The sequence below is a fragment of the Rhamphochromis longiceps genome, linkage group LG22 (assembly GCF_057381845.1).
Source record: "Rhamphochromis longiceps isolate RC_006_pf linkage group LG22, R_longiceps_female_GT1.1, whole genome shotgun sequence".
In the NCBI taxonomy this organism is placed as follows: Eukaryota; Metazoa; Chordata; class Actinopteri; order Cichliformes; family Cichlidae; genus Rhamphochromis; species Rhamphochromis longiceps.
The window spans coordinates 21873533-21898518 of NC_140577.1; the positions used below are offsets into that span (position 1 = coordinate 21873533).

The 24986-nt window shown below is 42.0% G+C and overlaps 1 protein-coding gene across 3 annotated transcripts; it reads left to right on the top strand.

The window, feature by feature from the left end:
* Positions 1 to 310: 310 nt before the first annotated feature.
* On the top strand, positions 311 to 24926 carry tax1bp1a (Tax1 (human T-cell leukemia virus type I) binding protein 1a). Of its 3 annotated transcripts, none has more exons than XM_085397144.1 (18): positions 311 to 437; positions 4718 to 4932; positions 8301 to 8403; positions 9178 to 9368; positions 9604 to 9759; positions 14136 to 14284; positions 14680 to 14770; positions 14892 to 15077; positions 15231 to 15482; positions 15885 to 16076; positions 16186 to 16258; positions 17335 to 17855; positions 20592 to 20678; positions 21697 to 21883; positions 21966 to 22174; positions 22830 to 22912; positions 23515 to 23754; positions 24092 to 24926. In XM_085397144.1, the coding sequence occupies exons 2-17, from the start codon at positions 4744 to 4746 to the stop codon at positions 23723 to 23725; spliced, it is 2880 nt and encodes a 959-aa protein (XP_085253270.1). In that variant the 5' UTR covers positions 311 to 437; positions 4718 to 4743; the 3' UTR covers positions 23726 to 23754; positions 24092 to 24926. The 3 variants fall into 3 exon arrangements, with proteins under 3 accessions (XP_085253270.1, XP_085253268.1, XP_085253269.1); XM_085397143.1 differs by adding an exon at positions 4359 to 4432 and having other exon boundaries at positions 339 to 437; positions 23515 to 24926; XM_085397142.1 differs by having other exon boundaries at positions 23515 to 24925.
* Positions 24927 to 24986: the final 60 nt, after the last annotated feature.

The following is a 24986-nucleotide window of genomic DNA, read 5'->3' on the forward strand; positions in this document are numbered from 1 at the left end:
AACCATTCACTGCCATGGTTTTAAATGAAAATAAAAAACGTAAAACCATTACGTTAAAAACCGAGGTTAAATGCGCAGTCTGTTTTCTGTTTTTTAAATTAATGGCATGTTGTTAGAGTTGGCAAATGACCCTAAACAGTTATCGTATTAAGTCAGATTTTTTTTTATAAGTGAAATAAGCGAGGATAATAATTAAAGTGATTTAAGTCACCCGAGTAAATAATAAAGTTGTTACGTTGACCTCTTGTCGTCTCCTCTATTCCTAGCAGCATCACTGGTACTTCTCAGCATCCCGGAAGTCCAGCATCATTTTCTCTTTCAGGAAGAGAGAGACGCATCATCGCCAGAGCTTTGACAACAACGGGGACACTGGCAAAAACATCGGCCAGGCCGGCAGACATTCACTTTGTTTTGCAAGTGGAAATCCAATGAAAAGGGTACCCTTTTTAAATTCAGACTAAAATAACGCTCGTGAAAATCTTTGCTCTCTTTTCTCAGCCAGACAGCTAGCTGTCCGACTAGTATAATGTTTAGCTAGCTGGTGACTTGACAGGACATGGCCTGTTCACAAGCTAATATTAGCTCCTTAGCCATAACAAATAAGATTAACTCCAGGCTAACTGAGCTAGTTTTAAAGGGCTGTGCTCTACTTTAGCCGTTGTGTGCTGCCTTCGTCGTGTTTTGGTCGAAGCGGATCAGTGGTCAGACGTTGTACGTTAGCTGTTTAGCTTAACCGAGCATCAGTTTATGACTTAGACTTGCACGTTATGTTTATCAGTCCAGGGTTGGGTGTATAGGAAATGCAGGGATTTAGGGTTTGTCGTTGTAGCTTGCTTCGCAGTTACGGAGATGACTTGGTGACCGTGATGCTAAGCAGCTGCATCATTCTTCTTGACCACGAACAATAGCCCTGACTGTGCAGTTTAAAGTCAGCTGTTTCATCACAGTGGTGGGGCGGTTTCTTCATATATGGGGGTTTATACACTCGTGAACAATGTCAAGAGATTATAATTATAATGTCACTGATACCTCTGCTTTTTCCTATTTAACACCCTAGTTTTTCAGCAGTGTAGTACTGCATAAAAATGTCTTTAAAGAGATGCCCATAGCAGAGACACCATTTTTCAAATTATGGTTGTGTACATCACCACAGTGAATGAAACAACTCATATGTAGTTGAAGTGCAGATTTCAGTGGGTTGAACAAAAAGAGCATAGAAATGTGAGGAACTAAAGTGTTTTTTAACACAACTCCTTCATTTTAGGTGCTCAAAAGTAATTGGTAATTAAATTAAGAAAATAAAATGTTCATTTCTAATACTTGGTTGAAAACCTTTGCTGGCAATGACAGCCTGAAGTCTTGAACTCATGGGCATCACTGGATACTGGGTTTCCTCCTTTTTAATGCTCTGCCAGGCTTTTACTGCAGAGGTTTTCAATTCCTGTTTACTTGTGGGCCTATCTGTTCAAAGTTTAGTCTTTAACAAGTGAAATGCATCCCTGATTGGGTTAAGCTCTGGTGACTGACTTGGCCATTCAAGAATATTCCACTTCTTTGCTTTAGTAAACTCCTAGGTTGCTTCGGCTGTATATTTTGGCTCATTGTCCATCTGTATTATGAAACGGCGCCCAATCAACAAGCAGACAGTATCTCTGAACATCAGAATTCATTCATATGCTTGTGTCTTGTGTCACATCGTCAATGAACACTAGTGTCCCAGTGCCACTGACAGCCATGGATGCCCAAGCCATCACACTGCCGCTGTTGTGTTTTACAGATGATGTGGTATGAGCTTTTTGACACCCTCTCAATCCTTTATTCTTGCCATTATTCTGGTAGAGGTTGATCTTGGTTTCATTTGTCCAAAGAATGTTTTTCCAGAACAGTGCTGTCTTTTTTAGATGTTTTGTTGTTGTTGTTGTTTTTTTGTTTTGTTTTTTTTGTTTTTTTTAGCAAAGTCCAATCTAGTCTTTCTATTCTTGAGGCTTATGAGATCTTATACCTTGCAGTGGACCCAGTGTATTTACTTTCATGCAGTCTCCTTTATGGTAGACTTAGATATCAATACTCCTATCTCCTGGAGAGTATTGTTCACTTGGTTGGCAGTTGTGAAAGGGTTTCTCTTCACCATAGAAGAAATTCTGCAAGCATGCAACAATGTTAGATTCCATGTACGTCCAGGCCTTTTTGATTTGCTGAGTTCACAAGTGGTTTCTTTCTTTCTCAGGATGTACCAAACTTTTTCATTACTAATATTGTAGCAATTTCTCAGATGTTTTTTTTTTTTCTGTTTTCACAGCTTGAGGAAGGCCTGTTTTTGTCTGCTTAATTGATAATGACATATATACTCATGGCAACTTTATTAGGTATACCTGTTCAATTGCTTGTTTACATAATTACCTAATCTGTCAACCACGTGGCGGCAACACATTAGCTATGTAGACATGGACAAGGTGACATGCTGAAGTTCACACCAAGCATCAGAAAGCAGAAGAAAGGTGATTTAAGTGACTTTTTGTGATTGTGGTTGCCAGATAGGCTGGTCTGAGTGTTACAGATATGGTTGAGCTAATGGTAATTACCTCCACATCCATCTCTAGGGTTTATAGAGATTCTTTAGAAAAAGATAAAATATCCAGTGAGCCGTAGTTCTCTAGGCAAAAATGCTTTGCTGATTCCAGAGGTCAGAGGACAATAGCCAGACTGATTCAAGTTGATAGGATGGCAACGCTAACTCAAATAACAACTTTTTACAACCAAGTTATGAAAAAAAGCAAAATTTGTTATAGGTTTGCTACACCAGCAGAGGACCACATCAGCTACCACTGCTGTCAGCTAAGAACAGGCAATTGAGGCGACAGTTCACACAGGGTCACCACAATTGGACAATAGAAGATTGAAAAAAAGATGCATCATGACTCTCATTTTCTGCCGCAACTTTTGGATGGAAGGGTCAGAATCTGGCTCAAACAACATAAAAGCATGGATCCGTCTTGCCTTCTGTCAGTTGTTCGGGCTGATGGAGTTGTGATGGATATATTCTTGGCACACTTTTGGCCAACTGAGCATCTTTTAAACAAAAAGCCTGTTATTACTATATTATTCCATTTTTGAGGACCGTGTCCATCTTTTCATAACCACAGTGTACCCATCTTCTGATGGCTGCTTCCAGCAGGATACTGTTCCATGTCACAAAGCTTGTTTATCTCGAACTGGTTTCTTGAATATGACAGTGAGTTTACTGTACTCAAATGGCTTCCACAATGACCATATTCCAATCCAATAGAGCACCTTTGGGATGTGGTGAAACAGGAGATTCCCACCCAGTGCAGCCAACAACTCTTCAGCAACTGTATGATGCTATCATGTCAATATTGACCGAAACTAAAGAGGACTGTTTCCAGTAAAAGAGGGTTCAACCCAATAATAACTGGTAATTAATCAAGTGGTCTAATATGTTTAAAGCAAGGAAAAATATGGAGAGAAATACATCTCAAAAGGGGTTGCAAATGCGTGGGATATGATTCACTAGCGTAAACTAAGATTTACAAATGTGTGCAATGATTTGTTTGTAAGCACTGGTTGATTTTTCCCAGCGGAAGAATGTTCAACATGTAAAAGCAGATTATTGAAACCATATATTATATTTTATAGGCTATCGTGTAATGTCTGGTTAATCACATTTTCTACGTTTTTTTAGAAAAAGAAATGTTCACTTTGTTTGGAAAAAATAAAAAACGCTGCCCAGATGTCCCAGTTTTGCACTGGCACTTGAAACCAGCTGGCAGCATTCAATTTGTCTTAAATGTGGGCATGCGACATGGTCTGTGCGTATTAGGCGATTCGTTCACATGCATTTAAAGTTTTGTAAGGGAGCGACAGAGCTGTTACGTGTGGTTTTACACATTTGTACGCATAGAAAGGTTTTTAGAAGTCAAAAACTTGGGATTTTTGAGCTAAACTTAATATATTGTGCATAAGTGATCAGTATCAGTTTAGATGTACATATTTGTGAAATAATTTTACTTGTGCTCAAACTCCTTTGTATTTGTGCGTTGAGTCCTCAAAAGTTACACACAAATCATTTCACACATTTGTAAAGCTCAGTTTATGCTTGTATATCATGTTGTACGCCTTTGCAACCTTTTTGAGACATATTTCTCTTCATAGAAAAACAAATGTTAATAAACTTCCTCTTATAGAGGTGTAGCACACTTGGTTCCTGAGAAGCAGTGAGCCTATAGTCTAGTTGAAGAACCGAATTTTCCAGTTTGATATGCATATTTAAACATTCAGCACGACTGCTTGCTTCTTCGCTCTGTGGGAGATACACTTGTGTACACTTTTACCTGTTTCAGGTGCAGAAAGGGTAAACATGGTGTCATCACTTTTATGAGTGGGAGAGAAAGTCAGGCCTCCGCAGATCTTTAGTGTAAGTGCAACTGCTTTATCATCTCAAAGTCTGAACACAGTGTCAACAAAAGGATTGCGTGTGACTCAGGAGTGCAAAAGCTAACTGGCATGAAGCTTTATGGCACGTCATTGCTTTGCAATGTACAAGTGTCAAGGAAAAACATGCCAGCAGAGCATAAAGGAATTGAGACACTTGGAATCATTTGATTCTAATAGATTGCATCATTTTGGAACAGCTTTTGTGTTAAATATTTGCTTTTTCACTCCATACTTATTTCTGTCTATGCTGTTTTCGCTTTTCTAGACAAATGAAGTGACCAACAGGAAACAATGTCATCGTTCCAGGTGGTGGATTCATCTCCGGGCAGCAGCGTCAGCGTGATGGAAACGTCCAACTTTGCCCACGTTATTTTTCAGAATGTGGGGAAGAGTTTCCTACCCCAGGCACCCTTGGAGTGTCGTTACACCCTGACCCCTTACATTACTCCCCACCCCAAAGACTGGGTGGGCATTTTCAAGGTACATAAACACACACACACACACACACACTACAGCTGCTATTACTCAGACCACGCTTCAAAGACAAAAGCAGGCATAATCGGTTAAAGACCAGACGTTTATATAATAGGAATCATTTGTGTTACCGAGACATACTTAGTGAATAAAACAATTTCCCGCCCATTATACGAGTGTTTTTTGACATGGATTATGTGTTAGCGTTTTATTAATTGGCCATAGGTTTGTACTTGGCACATTAACACATACATCCGCCTTGACGCTAATGGCTGAGCTCTTCTCTACATGCCTAAAACCTCACCGCAAGCTTTGGTGTGGTTGCTCTACATGCAGAAGGAGGAAGAGTGTGCATGGTGGGCTGGTTACAGTAGGTCTCACTGGAAGGGGGACGAGGCAATCATTTGGTACTCTTTATGAACCATTCTGATTCCTATTAAGAACACACACACACTTTTGGCATGTTGGCTCACCATCTCTTTCCATCCTTTTCGCTGCTTCCTGCTAAGCAGCATCCCCCCGTGCTCCGTCCTTTTATCGGGGCCATCAAATCTCACACGTAATTAACAGGAAATGCGAATGAGGAAGCTTAATGTCTCGTAAAGTCAAAAGACAAACATTTTATCGTTGTTTAAGAACTGACTTCAAATCCACCAGCTCAATTAAAAAAGAATAAAGACGCCGCGTTTATTTGGAAAAAAAGTTGATTGGAAAATGTAATTATTGTAATCCGTGCTAATGAAACCTGTTTGATGGTTAGAGCTTCATGGCAGGGAGCAAGCAGACCACGCTTCTTTAATCCTTTTGACGTATACGTCTGTCTTTTGTGTGTGTTCACAGAGATGTTATTTTACAGCAGCAAAATCTCTGCAGTATCAGTGTATACTGTCTGTTACAAGAATATTTAACCATTTCAACTAATAATTATTTTGTCAGGTAATCAAGTTTAGTATTTAAAGGGGTTTTACAAATGGTAATGACCACTGGAAATCACTTGAATGATTTTTACCTCCTTTTTCCTCAGTTGGGCGGGTTTAGTTTCTTTGTTTCTGTTGGAAGGATTACTTCCAACAGACTTAGACTAAATTAGAGGTGATTAACTTTTGGAGTCAGTCAAGATCTGGCTCCAGAAATTAGTTTGAAGGATTTTGTACCATTGTGAGCAGAATTGTACATTTAATATCAGCTCTACATACATATCAAATAGGAAGACGCCTTGATGTCCTAGATATTCTTTTTGATCTAGAAACTCAGCTTGTACATGGCACAGAGAGAGACTTCAGAGCCTCTGGCAGAGGTATGAAGTATCAGACTTCCCCTGCATGGTTTTCACTGGGTATTTGGAAACTGTAAGCTTGCTTATTTAAAAAAAAAATGACTGTTTACATTTGACTTTTTCCTCAAACGTCTTGAACTCACTGTTGAATACTCTGTGTTTGAGTCCTGGAGGCAAAACTGTTCCACAGAGATGACTCAGAAAGAGAATATTTTCTTCCTCTTACCTCCGACATCCACAGGCGTTACCTGAACGCTAGAGAGACTGAGTAATGAAGCCGAGAGACCGAGTAACAAAGCTGACTTGCTAAGAGGATGACTCAGGTGGCTCAGAGAGGCAGTACTCAGTTGAGTTGTGTACAGACACCCCCTAGTGGTCGAAAATATTCATAGCCCACAATAAGGATCCTGCCATAACAAATGTGCTCCTAGATGGTGTTGCATTGAAACAGTACTCACATACACAGTGAAGATCAACAGTTCCTATTACAGTCAAGCTTGCTTAGCTTTCTTTCTTTTGTCTCTTTGCGTCACTGAAAAACATTTCAACATATTTGTTTTATTTGGCTACTGACAGCCTGATTTAGTTTGATGTTTGACTCACGTGCACACACACACGCTAATGCACACACACATTCATCTCCCTGAAAAGCCCCGTGGAGGTTTTTGGTTGTGGCATGTTCGTTGGGTCGGCAGGGAGAAACCCGTTGTGTGAGTGTATAATTAAAGTGTCATCGTGCTGTTCCCTCACACCTTGGATGAATGATTGATAGCTGCTTTGCCTGTGATTATTTTATAACAGCACTCATCTGTTGGAATGCCACACCATACCTAACCAAGTGTCAGTCAACTTCACTCTGCAATTAGCAAAATTATTTATGTCTGTTCTCTCTTAAGCAAATACACATGACCACACGAACAAACCTGGCTGGAGTCCCATCGCAGCCCCGCTTCTCACTCAGATGCTGTTGGCGGTGGAAGGAATGTTCTTGGCAGCAAGATTTCACGTTGACAATTACCATTTGTTTGGAGCAGCATTATACGCAGCGTAATGGGGTTGATGCGGCACACACTGCAATTACGTTTCGGTGCAACAACATTATCAAATCTGAAAGCCTGACAAACGTTTTGAGTAGCTCGGGTGATTTACTGTCGTCACCTGAAGCTTCCGTGTTTTGTTTTTGTTGACTGTTTTTTTGTACTTGAAAGTCATTTAATGATTTAATCAGTTAAAAGTCATTTATTTTAATATTTTCCTACAGAAACAGTTTTTTAAAAACTCAGCTCATTAAAGAGAAAATCAGCAAGCGTTGCCTGTTGATCATCTAAGTGTGATATTCTTTGGTTAACTCTTCTTTTTTTTTCTTTTTTTCTTTTCTTTTAAGAAAACAAAACGTCCTGCACTTCCACAGATGGTTGAGTTCACTGCAGCTGAAACGTAGTTATGTAATGTCACAATAATGCATCGCGTACTTATGAGTACGAGTTGCAGGGAGGTATGCGTGTGCGCGTGCGTCCAAGACGGGGCGCGTGCGCGGCTGTATGTGACAGATTTACAATGCACGGAGCTGAATTGGGACGGGCACGACGACCTTTCATCATCTGTCTTCTAACAACACGTGAAATCCAGGGAATTACATTTCCCTTCTCATTTTCTGTAAAATTTTCACCTTATTTGTATCCACTCTCCCGCTTCCCTCGCCTCCCCCCTCCCCCCCCCATTTCTTTGTTGGCTAGTCTCTGCAGCCCCCACGAGCCCCCGATTGTATGCAGACGAGCCCCCCTTGCCCTTCCACCCTTTTCTCACACCTTTGCTGGTCCTCTTTTTTGTGGGTCCAAAAGGGGAAGGAACTGAGGGAAAGGAGTGAAAGGGGGAGGAGGTGTGTGGAGAAATGAGGGGTTTTAAATGTTTCCATTCTTGCTTTGAACATTGGATGTAGTCCTCCAGAATGCTTCATCAAGCATCTTTTCAAATCAGATCTAACGATTAACACATGTTTGCTGGAAAATTTGGCCTTCTTCAGCGTGATTTGAACTGCAGCACACAACTTTTACACTGTGGGATCGTTTGTTTATTTTTGTTTTTAATGTCTCCTCAGGTGGGTTGGAGCACAGCCAGAGATTACTACACTTTCGTTTGGTCTCCTATGCCTGAAAACTATGAACCAGGAAGTACTGCGCACAGGGCTGTGGTGTTTCAAGGTACAGCACACACAAGCACGCACACTTACATACTATTTAAACCACTATACAAACCCAGGGTATTCCAAAGTTACTCCTCCATTTTACAGTGCATATAAAAACCAGCACTTTTATTTAATAAGGGAACACGACCGCAAACTGAGGCCTGGGACCTGAGCACCTCTCAAACCACACACAGACACACACAGACACAGACAGTTGAGGGCCTGCAAACTGGTTTTACTGGGCCTGGAACGGTCAGACATTACACAGTGAAAATATGAGAGCACGCTGCGGTGTGTCAGGAGTCAGTAAAACCAGTTGGCTTCTGGATATTCCTCTACTGCCCTAGAGGACCAGGGCTCACACTTGAATAATGTGCTTCAGTTTCCAGTGTAACCTTGGAATGCTCGAACCCAGCATATGTAATGTATTTTCTAGCTAAATCCTCTGCATAAGTCTTCTCAATGCTGGTGATTTTTTCTTTCTCTGCTTTGAAGCAGAACAGTTGGATGGATATTTGGGGTGATATTGTAAATATAGGCAGTCTAGAACAGTTTTGAGCAGGTTTGGTCTATAAAAGAACCCATTATGTTAATTTCCAGCTGCGTGTTTTTATTCTTGGTCTATAAAGAAGGAGCTTTGGATGATTCACAGTTTAAGTTCTTCGTGCTGCACCTGACACTTAAGCTTTTATTTCAGGAGATATATGTGTATATGTGAACGATTATAAGGAAGGACACAACGTGCCCCCCTTACGTGCCAACATTACGTTCTTTTTTCTTTGCTGTGCAGCTTATTATGTTCCTAAATCTGATGGAGAGTTTTACCAGTTCTGTTACGTCACTCACGCTGGTGACATCAGAGGAGCCAGCACACCCTTCCAGTTCAGGTCAGCCACGCCCACCGAAGAGCTGCTGACTGTTACTGAGGATGACAGCAACTCCGACATACTGGTCGTCACCACCAAAACGGGCCTGCTAGAGGTAGAATGCACAAAATGTTATTATTTATTTATTTCCCCAGTTTTCTTAACCCCTCTGGTCTTGAGTCATCAAACAGCGATCTGCAGTGTAACTGACTATAGAATCAGCACTCTAAATAGGGGAAAAAATGAGAGGTAAATGTAATAAATTGCAGAAGACCAGAAGATAACCGTGACCAATCCCCTTCAAATTGAGTCGATCTGATTTTTTTTCTGCTTCTCCTTCTGCCTGTTAGCGTGTGGAGGAAGCACAGCAGGAGCGCAGGGAACTGCTGAAAGCTATGCGTCTCCTGCAAGAGGAGAAGCAACAGCTGCAGGAGGAGCAGAAGCGACTGGCCAGGGAAAGGGAGCAGGAGAGGGAGACGTGCTGCCTGCTGCGGACACATAACCAGGTTAGAGGTAGTGGGCTAAGTTTTGAATAGTACAGGCTCCCACGGAGGGGGAGGGAAACCTGTAGGGGCAGCTGTGGCTCAGGAGGTAGAGTGGGCCGTCCACTAATCAGAAGGTTGGTGGTGCAATCCCCAGCTCCTGCAGTCTTCATTTCAAGAATCCTTGAAATGTAGTTCCGCTGATACATTCATTGTGCATGAATGTCTGACAAGGAGCTTAGGCCTAGAATAAAGTCAGAATGTGTGTGTGTGTGAGTGAAAAGGGGCTCGTAGTAAAAAAGCACTTTGAGTTCTCAATTAGGAGTAGAAAACTCCTGTATAAGTGTCCATCCTAATTAATGAGTCTAAAAATAAATAACTGGTATTTCTCGTTTTTTCTTTTCGTTTTTTTTTTTAATTGCGGTTAAATTTGGAACCCTGAGCAATGTTCCCACCCTTAAAATAGCCCACAGGTTTTTATCCAGTTGTGACATGACAGGCCTACGTCAGCAATGTTGGATTAGCCCCAGAGCCTACATCTCTCATCTGCTTGTTGTCATCGCCAACAATGATGAACTTGTTTTAATGTCCGATGGTAACCTCAGCCAACCCACAAACCAAGCAATTAATATTCCTAACGTTAAGTAACAGAGCTCATTCTGTCTTCAGTTTAAAAGTCAGAAGTTTTATTTAGAATAGTATTTAAAAAATCTGAAGTCTTCACTCGCCCTAAGCCCCGTAGTAGCAAAAATATTTGGGAATACTCAATAGAGTTCAAATGTCCGTACATGGATAAAATAAATAAACGGTATATATGCAACCTTGAGACTGAAGAGAGTTAAGACAGTTTCGGTGTGTGTGTGTAGTTGTATTTAGTGTATGGGTGTGTACAGGTGAGTGTGTAGATGGACACAGGCTTGGAGCCAGTTCCTCACCAGTGATCATAGGTCTGAAAACTTCAAAGGGCTAAATTCATGTATAATCTGTTTCCATGTTTGACAGACACACAAAAAGCTGCTCAGTGTGTGTCTGTTTGTGCATGTGTTTGTGTGTGTGTGTGTCTTTTTCTCCCTCTTTAACGACCTGACTCAGTGGGCCAGAACGGAATTGGGACACAGTTTTTCTTGGGCATCTGGCGTCAGGGACGATGCCATCGCAACCACAGAGTGAACAAACATGACGTCAAACGCACACACACACCCACGTGCATGCGCCTGCACAAACCCCCGTCCCCTCCGTCCCCTTAGGCTGTCACATTCACATTCAGGTTCTACACAACAGGGCCCCTCTAATGTGCATTTACACATGCACAAGCATGCACACACACACACACAAACGCACTCATTATGCCACCCGCTTGCAAACCCTTTTAGTCTGTGTGTGGAATGAGAGGAGGGTAGTCCGCAAAACCGCCTGTCTGAAAAAAGAGCCCTGCCCAGCCTGAGGGACAAACACCACTCAGTCACGCGATGCAGTGGCCACTGCTTTCTCACTGTCTTATTTTCTTCCCTCTCGCTTTTTTTCTCTCTCCCTCAGAGTTTCTTAATTGGCATGACGAGGAAATAAATTTTAAATCCAAGTTAAAATGATACGTTTAGAAAAATCTGTCAAAATGAATAAAGTTTAAAAAAAAAAACAAAAAAAAACTTCTACACCCAGTTCGTCCGCTATGTCCCTCACACCTTCTTCACTCACTCACCAGGATGAGTCACATTTTAGCATTTTATGAGATCCTCATTTGATAAGCAGTAGCTTGGCACACACGCCTAAAAACAGTCACCTCAAGCTAGCTCAATAAAAGTAGGAGAGGGGAGTTGGCAGAGAGAAGTGAAACCCAGAAAGTTGCCAGGTTTTTCTGAGCTTGAAGCCAGTCTCTTATCGCCCCCTAGTGCAGCTTCCTGGTGTAGATCCACAGGCTGCTTTGAGTTAGTCTGTTGCTCCTTTTTTCCCCCCTTTTTTTCTTTCTTTTTTTTTTTTATGAAGGACAAAATCGCCATAAATTACACACACACGCTCTGTTATTACCATGCTGCTTTTCATTCAACAGGCATGTCCATCTGCAGATATACGACCTGTGTGAATAGGGGTGTGTGTGTCATTTGTAAAACATTTACAGTAGGTGCGTTAGCTCGTGGCTCGCTGATGAAAATATCCTTTGAGTTTCTTAACGTGAAAACATAAGTACATATTTTGTGGCTGCTAATTTTACGACTATACTTTTTATAAGGTCTTTACGCACTGCTAAAGTGCTTCCCAAACGCCAGCCGTAAAAATCATACAGTAATCTATGCAGAGCCAAGCCCAGAGGGAGACGGGCCTGAGTATGCGTTGGAGTGTGCATGTGCACTCTGTCTGTCTCTTGTATGTCCTTGACTGTGTAACTGTGTGTCTGTCTTTCCTAGTGTGTGAAAGAGAATGGGTGTGTTAAGGGCTCATACTACAAAATAAAGGAAGGGTGTGTGCACAGGTATGTTGTCCTGTCACAACCAATATTAGCTATGCATGATTTAATGTCGTTCACTGCTAATTCGCAGCAAGTTCAAACAAGGTATTTCCTCTGCAGGCACACCACACGGAGAAAACAAAACTGATATAATGTGTTGTTTGATAGCAGTAAATTGTTTTGTACTTCCACTACAGGATGCTACTGAACATTTTTTTTGGAATCTACATAGTTATTCTGTGCTTTGTGTCCAACAAAAGACTTAATGAGTCATAACTTGTAACCAGTTATTTATGAGTGATGAGATAAGGCTTTATTGAACCCCTAGAGGGGAATTCACATGTTACAGCTGCACTAGAAATATGCCGTAGAGGTCGAGAACAGTAATAAATAATTAAATACAGTTGTGGTCAGAAGTTTACATACAGTCATCGTGGGCACAAATGCAATGTTAATTTGGGGCTTTTAATGATTTCTTTCAACTTTTTAAAGGATGGCATGGTTGCATAGTTTAGATCTTTAATGACAAACAAGAATTGGATACACAAGTTGCACAGACTAAAAAAACTTTTAATATTTGGTTAAATGTCCCTTAACAAATAATACCTCCATCAGACTTTTTTTTCTGGCATAATTCAGATTAATATTTGACCACTCTTCCTGGAAAAGTTTCATTTAAATCGGCTGGCTTCCTGGCACGGATCTGGCACTTAAGCATAGTCCAAGAGTTTTCAGTGGGATTGTGATCAAGACTTGTGGAAGGCTATTCCATAAACTTAATACAATCCAAAACCAGTTTTGATGTGTGTTTGAGATCATTGTTCCATTGGAACACCCATGTGTCCAAGTTGAAGAATTTGAAGGTACTCCTCTTTCATTATACCATCCATTCCATGTAGTGTACCAGTATGACTGGCAGGAAACCAGCCACCGAGCATGATGTTACAACTACCATGCTTGACAGTTGGTACAGCATTCTTAGGTTTGAAAGCCTCATCTTTATTCCTCCAGTAATCTATCTTGTCTATCTTTGTTTTGTGTGAGCATAAAAGTCACATGAGACGATGAAGGCATTATGTGACATTAGTCCATGTGGGCAGCTATAAATTTCAGTCAAGTTTGAAGGTGTCAGTTTTGGAGCAGAGGATTCTTTCCTGGTCAGCACCCTCTAAGTCTATGCCAATGTAAAACTTGCTTCACTGTGGACAGTGGTGATTTGTGTTTCCTGGGTTGATCCTGAACATCCTAACAAAATTCCTTTCATCTGAGGGTGATAGTTCCAAACCTTGGTAAAGACACAGCGGAGTTACATACAGTTGTTTGAGCTGATGATCTTGAAATCTGTAGTTCTTTGCAAATGTCTCCCAAAGACCCTCCCAACTTGTGTAAATTTAGACTTCCCTCTCTTCACTGAGTTCCTTGGACTTTCCCATTGTTCTAACTAACGATCAGTCCAATATGTGCTGTCAAATAAATGCTTTTTATGGCGAACTGAAGCTACAATTTGTTGTCAAGATGATGTAGAACCTTCAGTACCACTTCACAAAAGATATAAGTGAATGTATGTATATGTATGAGCTTGTATGTATACTTTTGACATGTTTGAGAGAAGGATTTGGGAAAATCCAAAATAAATTCAAACTTTTACACCCAATTCTTGTTTTTAAAGTCCTTAAAGATCCTGAAAAAAGGACAGTTAAAGAAAATCACAAAAAGTCCATAATTATTATGATGTTCGTGGCCAAGAGGAGTGTTTGTGTGTGTTTAAGCTTCTGACCATAACTTTTGATTAAAAAAAAATTCTATTTATGCTGTACAAATGATAAGAAATATATAGAGACAGTAGTATTTGAAATATAGTGAATGGGTTTGGCAGGGCTATAATAGAGCTCTTCAGCTACTGAGATTGACTGTAGTGGCTGTCAGGCTGATGTACAGCTACCTCTCTGGCCCGCAGGAGCTGCTGCGTTCTTCACAGGGCCTGTCAGAAGAGAGGGAGGAGGTAAGGCGGAGGCTGACAGAGGCTACGGACCGGGTACGCCAGCTAGAGGAGGACCTGCTGGGAGTCACTCAGAGGGGCCTGCAAAAGGAGACAGAGCTGGATTGGTGAGTGAAGAATGGCAACATGTAACCATCAGTCATCCATTTGAAGACAGACTGTTTACATAAATCTAAGCAAGCTTAACATCAGCCTCACAGATGTGGAATATGTGTAGAATAGTTTTGCATGCGTGTTTACTTCCCAGGTTTAAACATGCATACAAAATTGTGCCAGATGCTGCACAGGAATATGTCAGCCTGGCTTTAACATATTTCACTGGCATCTGATGGCTCTCATTTGATATTTTCCGGCCTTATACACACATAGATTATACCCATCAGTAAAGCCATGTTTAAGGTGTCCACTTAATCACTAAATAGCTTTTTGTAAGAAAACTTTAGATTTATAATATGAGACACAAGAAAGCACTAAAGAAGTTGTTTTTCAATATGTCTTTCAGTCTGCGTGATCGCTTAAAGAAGCTGACAGCAGAGAGAGACAGTCTGGAGAGCCAGCTGAAGAATGAGAAGGATGAGCGAGATCTTTATAAGGTGAAGAAGTGTTTTACGTGAAAGGCTGACTTTTTTTTTTTTTTTTGTACCAGCCGAGGGTGTGTTTTTGTCTGCATTCTTACTTGACCAGTTCTGTTTAACTGTTTCGCCATATGTGTAGGCCCACCTGCGCAGCACAGAACTGGAGAACACTAAGCTGAGCGCAGAGCTTCAGATGCTAAAGGCGGTGGAGCTGAACCGGGAGGTGACCATCGCTCAGTTCCAAGAGGAGCTGGAGAGGCTCAGGGCCTGCGTTGCACAGAGAGACAGTCTGGAGAAAGAGCTGCTGGCACACAAAGCTGACAAAGTAAAAGTGCTTGTGCATATTATTGCTGGCAACACTAAAGTAGTACTCAAAATGTAAACAAAAATGTCCACTAATCGCAGGGTTAGCATTTTGATGGTATAGCTTTAGTAAAATCAGTTGCACTATATTTAAATTTCTTCTTTCTGTCTTTAGGCAGAGCTGGCCCGTGTACGTGAGCAGCTCCGTCAGGCTGAGGAGCAGCTCCAGGCATCCCGGCAACAGGCCTCTCTGCTAGCCTCGGAGCTGCGTGACTCAGCCAGTACTCGCGACCACACGATGACCGAGCTTTACCGCGCCCGCTTAGAAGCCGACAAGCTCCGTGCCAGTTTAGCTGATGCCCAGGCAGAGTGCCAACGCATGGAGAGCCAGCTTGACCGCATGAGGAGCACTGCACAGAAGGAAGTGGTCAGTGGTCGACTTCCTTAATATCTGTCCCTGTGTTTAGGGAAAAGAAGTTTAGGGAAATCTGTAGCTAAACATGGAAAGGAATTTTCACACTTTTCAGTTTTATTTAGATGGATGATTTTTATATGAGAACTGAGGACAACCGATTTAAGCAAGAGAAATTTTAACTGTTTACCATTTTAACAAAGAACACAGTGCAAAGAAGATTTTGGCGTTGAGCCTTTTTTTTGTTTGTTTATAATTTATTGCTGAACAGTTTGAACTGTGTTAGATTACAAAGCTCCTGCCTTAGTCGTTCTGAGTCTCAAATATTTGTTATATTAAAATGGAGATAAATGAATTCACAAATACTTTTTTTTGTTTGTTTTTATTTAATCAATTTTTTTAACACTGTGTGTTCAGGGTGTTGGGACCAATGGGGACATGACCCCCAGCATGATTGTGGTGTCAGAGGCAGAGGCTGAGCTGCAGAGGGAAGTGGAGGAGCTGAAGCTGCGTCTCCACATGGCTGCAGAGCACTATAAGGAGAAGTACCGGGAGTGTCAGCGCCTCCGCAGACAGGTGGCCAAACTGAACACAGCGGAGTCCCAAGGGGTGAGTAATTTTTAGCAATGCTCATCAGGCTGAAAAGAAACATTTCGTTCAGTTCCATATGTGCCTAAACCAGCAAAATTGCATTTCATTGATGTGTATATCTTTGCAGGAGCCAAAGAGAAATGCATCTACTGAGACAACACTGGAGCCACTGACCCCTAGTCCAGAGTCACCAACAGGAGGTACATACATTCAGATAAAGGGCATATTCCATCTGTCCATTTTCTGCCATTTATCCAGGTCTAGGTTGGGGAGACAGCAAAGACGCCAAGACCTCCTTCTCCCCAGCCTCCTTCTCCAGTCAAGAGATGTAATTTCTCTAGCATTTCTGGCTGACCACTTCAACTGCCTCCTTTCAATGTGGAAGAGTAGCAGCTCAGTCATTCTGAGTGAATGACTGAGTTCCTTACCTTATCTCTGCGGACCTGTATTCACAATCTCAGTTTCCCACGACCATAGGTGAGAGTAGGAACAAGATCAGTCAGTAAATCGACAGCTTCATTTTCATACTCGGCTTTCTCTTTACCACAACAGACCAGTTTGGCATTCGTATCACTGCTTATATCGCACCAATCCACATGTCACTCTCCCCTAACTGGTGAACAAGACGCCAGGATACCTAAACTCCTCCACTTGAGACAACAAATCATTCCCAACCTGGAGTGGGCACTCTACCCTTTTTCAGCCTCACACTTGGAGGCACTAATTCTTAACCTAACCACTTCACATTCAGCTAAAAACTGCCCCATTGTAAGCTGGAGGTCATGGCTTGATGAATTCATCAGAACCACGTCATTTGCTAAAGCACTGTTGCCTTACAGTTTGACTCCACCATCTGGCCAGTGCTTTTCTGTGTGGCGTTTGCATGTTTGCCACATGTTTGTGTGGATTCTTTTTGGGTTTTTGGGAAAGTCATCCTGTATCTTTAGCAGAAAAATAGCCACAAAACATAATGTTTCCACCTCCGTACTTGACTGAAATCAAACGCCTAATTTTTATTTTGGCAGTCTCTCTCTCGTGTCCTTGTGCACCTCTGGATCACTTTTGCCAGGCTGCAATAAGTTCGCTCATAAAAACTCCACTCTGTACCCTTGTACTTGTGCTGCTGCAGATTTCTCCACAGGGTTTCAGTGAAAGACCCACTGTTTTCCACCCAGTGCCAAGGAGCTGAATTATGGTTAATGCCTTCAGCTCATATTTCTCTGTGTAAAACTCTTTACATTTAAATAGGTTTAATTGTAACTTTGTGTTTTTACAGGAAATATAGCTGCGGCAGTCCTACAAGAAGCTGTTGAGATGACAATCACTCCAGACGTCAGCAACAAGGAAGTCACAAATGCTGATACACAAGTGTGCACAGAGAAGGAGGAGCAGAAGACACTGAATACACTTGAAGAGAAAGCTGAGGTGAAGGTTGAAAGTCAAGTTAAACAAATGGATGATAATGAAAAAGACAAAGAGAATGAAAAAGAGGAGTGGAAGGAGAGCCTGCCGGAAGAGAGCCTGAGGATGGCGAGTTGGGTAGAAGTGGAGAACGAGAGGCTGGGCGCTGAGGAAAACAGTGAGGTGGAAGGGGCCCTGAATATGGAGGAGCTGAGGGACGGTGCCGAGGAGCAGGGGCTGCTGGAGGTAGAGGAGAGGTGCATGGAAGAGGCAGAGAAGGAGCAGACTCGTTCAGTGGAGGAGGAGCTGGCAATGATGGAGGAGAAATGGAGGGAGCAGTGCGCAATCAACGAGACACTCAAACAACGGCTGGCTGACGAGGAGGAGCGATTCAGAGTAAGACACAAAGACATAACCTTAAGATTAAGTAAAGCTCTGAGAGAATGTGATTGTGAGGGTGTTGGGTCTCATTCCACAGCAAAAAGTAACAGAAATGAGATATACTGGTTAAAATAAATACTGACAAAGTACAACTTTGAGGACATAATTTGCAGTATATTCACAATATACAGATTTCACTATACAATTTTAATAAATTCATACAAATTACAGAAACTGAGTTTATTCATATTTTTAGCATCAACAAAGGAGTGGTTGCAGTTTTACCTGCTAGACTTGCCTTAATGTTCCAGCACCTTGAAGACTAGCTGTATGCCGCCACATAGTGCAGTTCCAGTGCAGCGCTCTGTATAGACTTCCCTGGCTTTGCTCCTGCTCCAGGAGTTCAGTGTTTTCATCACTGGTGGTAATAGCAGGAGTTCTGCTGCGTGATTTGTCAAGAACAGATCCTGTTTTGAGAAATTTGCCACGGATTGCATAAATTGTGTTATGTGCTGGAGCAGTGTCGTCGGGGACTGAAAAGCTTCTTGCTAAGTAGGAAATTTTGCAATGCTGCTCCAGTGTCACTTGGCGGACCATGGGCACAAAAATGATACGCTTACAAAAACTGTAAAACCAAAACTGTCATATGCTCATGGCCTCAAGTCTTTCCAAATAAAACCTGAAATGAATTAGAAAAAACGAAGTATATAGTGCATTTTGGGACACTCCTGTATGTTATATATCTATACTCAGTGTATAACAAATTGTTAAAAATTGCAATAATATCATATCATGCTATATACATGCTATCATGTATTGTGATAATATCATATTGTGGGGATTTGTACCTCTACTATTGGTAGATTTTTTTTCTTTCTTTCTTTTTTTAAATCTTCACTTAACATGCATGGCTCCCTCTGTGCTGCTTTCATTGTCAAATTCAGTTTAATGCTCTTTTATGCACAATCTACCATTAAAATAAAACACAGCTGCCTGAAAAACATTGTTGTACGACGGTCTGCTGTGCCATGCATAAACACTTTAATGTAATACCCAGTCATTCAAATGGAATTTGCTGAACCACAAAGCCTGAAGAACAACAAATGTCTAACTGCTCTACTACTTACAGTATGGACCATACCTTCCAATGGGTGAGCCAGCATGTGTGGTATGTGTGCGTGATTCAGTAGAGACCTTGCATTTTGAATGCGAACCTCCACTAAAGTACCAAATAGCATTTAATCTCCATGAGTGAGTGTGTGTTTATCGGCGCTGTAAATACGGCTCTCCCTCAACTTTGATAGAGTCTCCTGTCTGGGGCGAGCACCCCGGGTCCCAAGCTGCTCTTAATGGCCCCGGAGACTGACAAGCGAGGCAGCCGCAGAGCGGCATGCTTTACGGCTGTTTACATCAGCCACCCAGAGGAAGGAGAGAGGGAGAGGAATAGGATGAAGTGTGTGTGTGTGTGTGGGGGGGGGTGCATAGTACTACATTGCTGCGGACTCCCTTCACCTGAACTTAACCTTCTAATGCCGTGCCGTAAATTTATGATAGAAGGAAAACACGAGAGAGGACAAAAGGAGATGAAAGAGAACAAGTGGGGGAAGCAAAAGAAGCGAACAGAATTTAAGAGAGAAAAAATTGGGATAGACAGATGGACATTGAGCAGAAAGAGAAACCATGGGAAGGGAGGGAATCTGGAACCTTTGAAATGGGGTGAAATTAGAGAAGACGGGCAACGGGCCATGTAAACTATCCCACAGGGTCAGTTCTGTTAGAGGCTAAGAGATTTACTACGATCCCCTGGTCCGCTTCAGCTTTATGTTATGTTATGTGTTTTATAGCAAGGCCCACACATCTGAGGCTGCACCAGGTGAAATTAAAACCAAATATTTTCACTTACCTGGCTGTATGAAGGCTGATTTTGGTCTTCTCAAGTTGGCACAAAATAAAAGCAACAAGTAAAGCGGTTATTATCAACTAAAAGCTGTATGAATCGTATGAATAAAAATACTGGTGGTCGCCAATGCTATCCCATAGCTTAATACTAGATAAGAGCACCTATGGTATCAATTTGAAAAAATCCTTGGCCACATCGGCCTCAAGTTATCACGTAGACAGAATTTTCAAAAAACTTGACCTCTGATCCTGACTTTGAGGTCAAGATCAAAATCGTTCAAACTGGTCTGAGATTTTCAGTAGATGCTCCTATGGTATGCATTTGAAAATCCTATATTGCATCGTTCTTAAGTCATCATGTTCACAAACTTGGGTGTCCATGCTACCCCGCCCGGTGGCGTGATGAAAATACTCCTGAGCTGTACAGCCCTTCAGCGGTATTGTACAACTAAGGGGGAAAAAGTTGAAGATTATTAGTTAAAACTATGGTTGGCAATTAAAATTATTGGCTAACCATACAGATTTGCAGTTAGAATAAAAATAAAAGTTTTGGAAAAACTGAAACAACTAAACAAAAACAAATGCTATCAACACATAATAGATTAAACGAGCTGTTATTAAATTGAGCCACAGCTAAATGTTGAGGATGAAATTGCTAATCTGAAAATAATTGGTAAGAGTAAAGTGTAGGCAAATCCTGGTTTTAAATGAGTTTAAGATAATACAGTTGAACATGAGTGGAGCTGTTGATAAAGGGATTCTTGAGCCCATCTTACAGGTCTGTACGTCAAATGAAAAAAAATGCTGAGATGCACTGTGCTGTGAGTTGATTGTCTTTATCTATTTCACTAGGTCCAAATGGCAGAGAGAGCCAGCGAGGTCACCGAACTGAAACGCAACCTTGCCCAGGCTCTCAGAGACAAAGAGCAATTACAGGAGGTAAAGATGCCACCACCAGTGTTCTCTAAATGAATTTCAATGCAACATTGTTGCTTTAACAGCAACTCAGCACTTTCATTCAGGTTTTCCACTTGTCTGCACATAAAATGTGGCCATATTGGCCTGAAAAGAGGAGAAAAATCAACTGTCACCATGGAAATCGGTCTAAAAACAGTGAAAATGTTAATGCACTCTCTCCACACATAGTGCCCGAGCACTCTAGAAACTTTTGCATACTCTGATTTCTAAGCAGGCACAAGTTGTGCATAAATGAATCTATTCATTGCAGGTAAAACTGTGCATATTTCAACAATGACCTCAACTTAAGGTTATAAAACTTTAGCCTCAACATAGCTCTTACTTACAATCAAATTCACATACTTAGACAATGTAGACTGAGCTGAAGCCCAGACCAGTGTCATTGCTTTCAATTATAGGAGGTGTATGAACCATTTCCATAGCTTTTTCTTTCTTACTCAACACTCCCCACTCTCCTCTAATTAATACATCTATACTTGCTTCTTTCGCCCACTGGTACAGTGCCATTAGATGGTGCAAATGCCACACAACATGTCTGTTTCACCTTCCCAACCCTGGTTTAAATGTTAAACCTGATAGCAGCGCACTAATGAAGTCATAAAGAGAGGAGATCAGGGAGGAATAGGGAGAGTAAGGAAGGAGTTACAAAGAAAGGGAGAGGGTGAGTGCTTCTATCAGCAAAGCCAGAGCAGAGGGAGCCAGAGTCTGACACCCATTACAGTAATGAGTAGGGTACTAATGCGCTTGCTTCAGATATAATCACAAAGGGCAGAAACAATGTAGACGGGAAACTTAACTCTTAAGATGAACGCACTCACCAACTGTGAGAAAGGTTCTGCTGAAATGTTAACTGATGACTTATAAAACTGAGACTGACTGCGGTTCTGCGCTTATAGCATCAGGAGGATATCCAGGACTTTTTAAATGAGGTGTGGCCGTGAAGTGTAAAGTGTAAAGCTCTCTCGCATCTCTTCTGTAGCAGTTGCAGCGTTACATGTCCAGGCAGAGGGAGCAGGAGGTTGCTGTTCAGGGTGCTGAGGTCCGGCAGCCAATGGTGCTGCGCTACCCTCTGCCCTACCCCCAGCATCCCTCCCCTCCGCCGCTGGTGCCGCAGAGGCCCGCTGAGCTGCAGTACGGCAATCCTTACTCCACCGACACCACAAGAGGTCGGGTCAGAAACTGAAATGATTTACTCGCACTCTGTGTCCCTGCTGCTCCCCTGCTGCTTTAATGTGTTAATCTTTTTAGATCGGGGGGATGTTGCACTTTCCCCTGAGCACGTGTCCCGTCCCCCACCTGAGGCTCCATCCTGCACCCCTCCCTGCGCACCTCCGATCTCACCGTCTAGCCCGGGTCCGGGAGCACCAGGCTGGGAACGAGAGGTGGTCTGCATCCAACCCTCCCGTAGCACAAGTCCCCCCGAGACCCTCGAGCATCCACCAGAGGAGCCACAAAATGTGAGTAGCGGTGTATCTAGCTCAAAACTGAAAAACCTATTGTTGGCTAAAATTTTATATTTAGTGTATGTAGTGTTGTTATATATAAATAATGCATTGTATTTCTGAATAAATACAAAACCATGATTGGCAGCATTAATTGACCTCTCTACATAACTTTTGAGGGATATTTTAAATCACTGTGATGTGATCCCAGCCGTTGCTCTCCTACACTGGCTTTTTGTTGTTGCCACGATAATCCCGCGTTTACTTCACCCTTCTCCGTCTCTGGAGGATTTCTCCCTCGCTAAACGAAGGGAAATGCAGCTTGGCCTTAAAAGACGGTGCTTTGAACTCATTTGCATGAAGCTCTAATTAGTGTCACTCCTTCAGAGCTCAAGAGAGATGAAGATAACAAGAGCTGGGGGAGAGTAATTAGAGGAGGTTTTGCATAAGGACAGGCAGAAGATGAGTTAGAGACTGTCGGATAATGGGGCATCCTTGTTTACTGTCATGTAATAGAAACGTAGGTACACATAGTTTACTAACACACGCTTCATTTACTTTAGTCGCACTCCTTTTTCCTGTAATTGTCTTTGGAGGTGGTGTTCATTAAAGCATTCAGATCTGTGAGCAAATAGTGGAAATTTTCTTTTTGTGTGTGTGTGTGCCAAAGGTGGGAGATGGGGCTCAGCAGTCCTGTGATCATCAGCCCAACAGACGCAGTGAAACCAGGAGCAGCTTCTGCTTTGACTCCAGGTAGGACATTCATTTTCAACACAAGGTGTCCTAGAAGACACGACACATAAAGAATGAAACAAAGTAACGCACAAGAGCATCAGTAAAAACAGATGCACAGACAGCTGCTTTGTTGGGAGTTTTTGCCTTGGAAAAAAAAAGATTTGTATCAAAGTAGCCATTGATTCATTTTCTCTCCAGAACTTAAACTGCTCCAAGTAAGACCTCGTCATTTTGAACCCCAGTATATATGACATAACATGCTAAATGACACAGTCAGAGATTTCTTCCTTATGAACATAGAGGATCACATGAAGACAGAATTAATTTATCTGTTTCTGCTCTTACGGGAAGAGTAGCGCACAGAGCCAATAATTACCCTGCAGGGGGGGTAACACAGTTGCTTATTGCAAGTGACTCAACAGCTGCTTTTCAAGAGGCGCACGTCTCTGGCTTTCATTATTTAGTCATAATCTGGTCTGTGAGCAAAAGAGGCCTACTCCATTACAATGATCCACACGGAAACTCACATTTCTTTTTCAATTTTTTGTCTCTCTCATCTATCCATCACCCCTTCCACCAACCCCCGACCTCATCCATTTTCCCCTCATCCCCTTCCGCAGTAGTGACGTTCACAAGCGCTGCCCGCTGTGCGAGGTGATCTTCCCGCCGCACTTTGAGCAGCGCAGCTTCGAGCAGCACGTCCAGAGCCACTGGAAGGTGTGCCCCGTCTGCTCCGAGCAGTTCCCGCTCAACTGTCAGCAGCAGCTCTTCGAGCGGCACGTCCTCACGCACTTTGACGGCCACGTCCTCAACTTTGAGCAAATCGAATGAAGGGGAGGGGGTTCCGGCATACTGTATGGGTAAATATGTGTCGCTATTAGTTGATTTTGACTCGGGTTTGGTTGATTTATCTTGTTAACATACAATCATTTGCACTTTTGTTGTGATTTTTCTGGGGGTTTTTTTTTTTTTTCCTTTTTGTTTGGAACGTTTAAGAGAATGTAGTCTACTTCTGAAAGGAAGCAGAGTTTGTACTTAGGCGGCTAGTCCTCCCAAGTTATTTAGCAGCTTTCACGTTAACATACAATCATTAACATTCAGGAATAGTGCCACAATCCTTTGCTTTTCTAGCATCTTTCTCCTTCAAGGGATTAAATGCACAAATATATATATTTTGTGTTCCAAAACAATTCACAGACACAAAGCTGAACTGGGACTCCGAGGGAAAGCATCCTAAACGTCCCTGTTCTTTTAACTTCTCCGAACATGCATACACCAAGTGAGAAATCATCCAAGGCAGTGAGTCGTCCTTTATTTGTCCTCAGAGTATGATGCTTCGCAAGACACGAGAGATAAGAGCATAAATGCAAAGTGAATATGAATATGTGACATCTTAAAAGAGTCGCCTGTGCGTGTACATAAAAAGTGAAGAACTGTGTGGTGGAGATGAAATATTGTACGTATGAGATGGTTTAAACACAAAAGAAAACAGCACTACATTTTCATGTATCTGCACTAAATAAGGCTTTATTCTGAATGTACTGTACATAAATGAAAAGAAATATAAATTGTGGCGATACCTGTGAATTACGTCGTGAACCCGCCTCCCCTTATCGTTACCTCCCTCATATTTAAAAGAAGACAGGACCAATGATGTTTTACTTCCTGGCGTGCACTTTCTTGATCTTAGGTCGGCCGTACGAAGCTGGGCTTAGGAGATAATGAACCTCGTTTTTGGCTAAACTGGCTGCCGGACACGGGGTTAGACTTGTTACGTACTTTCATGTTTTACAGTCACAGTCTGTTAGCCTTCATGACTGAATGTCGTTTATGTGCGTCTTCACGGGGCTTCCTCACCACCGCTTGTTTATTTCAGTCATTATGCGTGTTGTAACCAGGCTTTTTAAAAAAAAAAGAAAAAGGAAAGAAACGCACATGTCCAGTCATCACAAGACAAACCTGTGTATGTATGTCACGTGTCCGATGCAGGCCTTTTCATGTGAGAATGGTTTAAGTGGTGCTGCAAAGATCTTTATGAATAAAGTCAGCTTGTCTAAATGCATTTTGATGCTTTGTTCTTCATTTCTGAGCT